Source organism: Austrofundulus limnaeus, unplaced genomic scaffold, assembly GCF_001266775.1.
Source record: "Austrofundulus limnaeus strain Quisiro unplaced genomic scaffold, Austrofundulus_limnaeus-1.0 Scaffold834, whole genome shotgun sequence".
Lineage (NCBI taxonomy): Eukaryota > Metazoa > Chordata > Actinopteri > Cyprinodontiformes > Rivulidae > Austrofundulus > Austrofundulus limnaeus.
Window position 1 is genome coordinate 101839 of NW_013953236.1, and position 3460 is coordinate 105298.

A 3460-nucleotide genomic window follows, 5' to 3' on the forward strand; every position below is an offset into this window, starting at 1 on the left:
CTGTCTCAGGTAAGAGGACAGGCTGTCTCAGGTAAGAGGACAGGCTGTCTCAGGTAAGAGGACAGTGTGTCTCAAGTAGGAGGACAGGGTGTCTCAAGTAGGAGGACAGGGTGTCTCAGATAGGAGGACAGGATGTCTCAGGTAGGAGGACAGGGTGTCTCAGGTAGAAGGACAGGGTGTCTCAGGTAGGACGACAGGATGTCTCATGTAGGGGATCAGGGTGTCTCAGGTAGGAGGACAGGGTGTCTCAGGTAGGAGGACAGGGTGTCTCAAGTAGGAGGACAGGGTGTCTCAGATAGGAGGACAGGATGTCTCAGGTAGGAGGACAGGGTGTCACAGGTAGGACGACAGGATGTCTCATGTAGGGGATCAGGGTGTCTCAGGTAGGAGGACAGGGTGTCTCAGGAGGACAGACTGTGTCATGTAGGGGATCAGGGTGTCTCAGGTAGGAGGACAGGGTGTCTCAGGTAGGAGGACAGGGTGTCTCAAGTAGGAGGACAGGGTGTCTCAGATAGGAGGACAGGATGTCTCAGGTAGGAGGACAGGGTGTCACAGGTAGGACGACAGGATGTCTCATGTAGGGGATCAGGGTGTCTCAGGTAAGAGATGAAGGTGATGGGCAGGTGTGAAGGAAATATAAAATGCTATTTTGAGTACATTCTAGTCAATTGTGTGAACTTAATGAAATAAATTACTGATCTAAAGACATTATCTACTGCGTGCTTAACAATTTATTTTAGTTTGACTAGTGTAAAAGTGATAGGCTTTRATTTGTAGGAAGTGGTAGAAATTGGTTTTCATAATTGGGATTTTCCCAGTTAAATAAAGGTCAGTAAATAAATCTGTCAATCCTCCCTCATTAGCTTTCTAATCAGTTCCAAACATCCACATATTGATCTTATAAATAAATGTAAAAACCTCCTCTAAGCTTGTTTGGGATAATCTGTCACATTAATTTAAWTYTCTGAGTTATAACTGAATTTAAAAACAGGACAAACGCAACTGGTTTAATGAAGAATCTGTCTCTAGTCATTAAATCAGGTGTTTATTTATGTAGGTAAAAGTATCTTTAACAACCTGTTAAAATGCATCAGAAATCAGGAAATAGCTTCTAATTTATTCAAAATTTTCTGAGGGAGGACCCCCTCCCCCAGACCCCCCTCCAGTGTGTCCTTTCCACATATTATAAGACTTATGTGAGAGGATAAACCAACACACCTGCGCTCCACCTGTGTGTCTCTGTATGAAACTATGGCTGATTATCAAACTGTATTCTTAGTGAGTTTAAAGGGCTGATACAGTCCATGGTTGAATGAAGGTGAACATAATCTCAGTTAATATGGTTTGAGTATTATTGCATCACAGAAACATTTGGTGTGCAGTTGTTGATGCAGACAGTTAAACTGAGCACACACTGAAGACATGAACAACAGAAAAACCTYGTCGCACAACTGTGGGTACGTCAGACCCCGTCCCCCACYGTGCGTCCCCACCAACTTTCAGCACAAAGTTAGGCCCTTACCTGCTTTGGGGTAGGTGGCGATGAGCAGGTCTGACGGGTCCGGACGGAAAGCCCAAATGGAGTCCCAGCTGTTGGCGATGGGGGACATGAGAGGAATTCCTCTGATGGGGATGAGAGGGAAACGAGTGATGGAGGAGGAGGCCTTCTCGATGGACTCCTTATAGGATAATTCTTTCTCTTCTGACATTATTGACGCCGATAGAAAAAAAAAAAAACAATCCAAAGAAAAAAAAACTTGAGGAAATTTAAATCCCAAAAGTTTTAATAGTAAAATGTCTCCAGTGAGGCTGGCCCTGAGGTTCTGACTCCAGCAGCTTGTCCCGTCTGCTTCCTCCGTCAACCTTCACGGCTGATTTGCTTCTGCACTCTTTACAACACGACTGGCAGAAACTTTCTTCTCACGTGACAGCCAATCCCACGGCCACTGGGTTTACTTCCTTGTCATTATCTCCTCCTCGTGTCATTACCTGCCGTCCGAGAACCTTTCCTCTGCTTTTCAGCCTAATATCTGCATCAAAAAAATTACAAAGAATCTGTCAATCAACCAAGAAAAGTTCTTTGTGAAAATAAAGCCCTTAAGTCCCTTAAAATGTGCCTTTAAAATCCTCCTTTTTTGMTTTGTAACACAGCTTCCTGAGAGGTTCTTATCTGTGATCACTGGAACTTGAACTAAAATGGTCTTATGTAACAATCCCAGTTGCTTATGAAATTCTTTTTTTTTTACCCCCAACTTTGTCAACCGTTTTCCTGTGATTTGAGGAGGGAGGATCTTCTAGGAACCACTGAGAGGTAAGGTTCAGTAAGTGCAAACATGTGCTTTAATCTGATTACTTAAGACTATTTTCTATTTTTTATGAGAGCACTTTTGCTCAGGATGCTTTCCGTCCCCCCGGTCGTCTAGCAGGGAATGAAGAATAAAAAAAGATTGCTATAGTATGGCCACAATTTGTGGCCCTGATTGCCACGATAGTTTTTACTTGATTGGYTATCAGAAGGAGCCAAATTCAACAGAGAAAATAAAAAATTCCTGACTTCCTGTCGCCGCAACCCATTCAGATTTACAAGTAGGCCTATGACGTGGTCAGCGTTATATGATATGATAACCATCGTAAAATATTCATGGAACCAGTAACACAAAACAAAAGTCTTCTGCATCCCTTTAAATGTCAGGCTGACCTGCTGCAATAATGTGTGACATGTGTTGATCTTATCAGTTTGTCGAAACTTTTGGTTCATTTAACAGTTTAATTATAACCACACACACACACACACACACACACACAAAAAAAAATGTCGATCTCTGAATGTTCAGCCTTGTTTCTCTAGCCAGAGGCAAATGTTTTGATTTTGCATTCCAGGATTTCCTGCCGACTGGAGAAACAATATTGCCACTGAGAATAAAGCTGAGCTCAGCGTGAGACACCGAACTGAGAACTGTCCCCTAAGAAAAAAGGGAAAGATGTTCATAAGTTAAATCATATCTCCAACAATGTTTTCATTCTGCAGCAAAACAAAGCAAAGTTYCACACAATGCAATCATTATCAAACCTCATAAACCCATATTTTATTCACAGTAATAGTAAACATATCAAATTAACATATACATCAACAAACGTTGAAGAAACTGCACCATTTTTTTAAACAATAGATAATTTAGAGTCTGCACATGTCAAAAATGATGCGCAAGAGGACAACAAAAAAAATGTACAGGCTAAAAGGAGTGTTTTAGAGAGACTGAATCTCTCAGAAATAAAAACGGGCAGAGGATCACATGTGTCTAAAAAAAGTGTACTATTTGAAGAACCTCTCTGCAGAAAAAGCAAAAGTCATCACAGATGCCTGTGATCTTCAGCTCCTCCCTGCACTAAAACCCCAACTTTCACCACAACTGTGTCCTGCCCTGTCTGTACTTGTGCTGTCAAGTTCTTGCTTTCATGT

The 3460-nt window shown here is 42.0% G+C and overlaps 1 protein-coding gene across 1 annotated transcript in view; it reads right to left on the bottom strand.

Moving 5' to 3' along the window:
- The window catches only part of sult1st6 (sulfotransferase family 1, cytosolic sulfotransferase 6), a 12551-nt gene extending 10399 nt beyond the window's left edge, over positions 1-2152 (bottom strand). The window contains exon 1 of the mRNA XM_014028971.1: positions 1523-2152. Within this exon, the coding sequence (XP_013884425.1) occupies positions 1523-1709 (187 nt within the window). The 5' untranslated portion in view covers positions 1710-2152. The remainder of the gene's footprint in view (positions 1-1522) is intronic.
- Positions 2153-3460: the final 1308 nt, after the last annotated feature.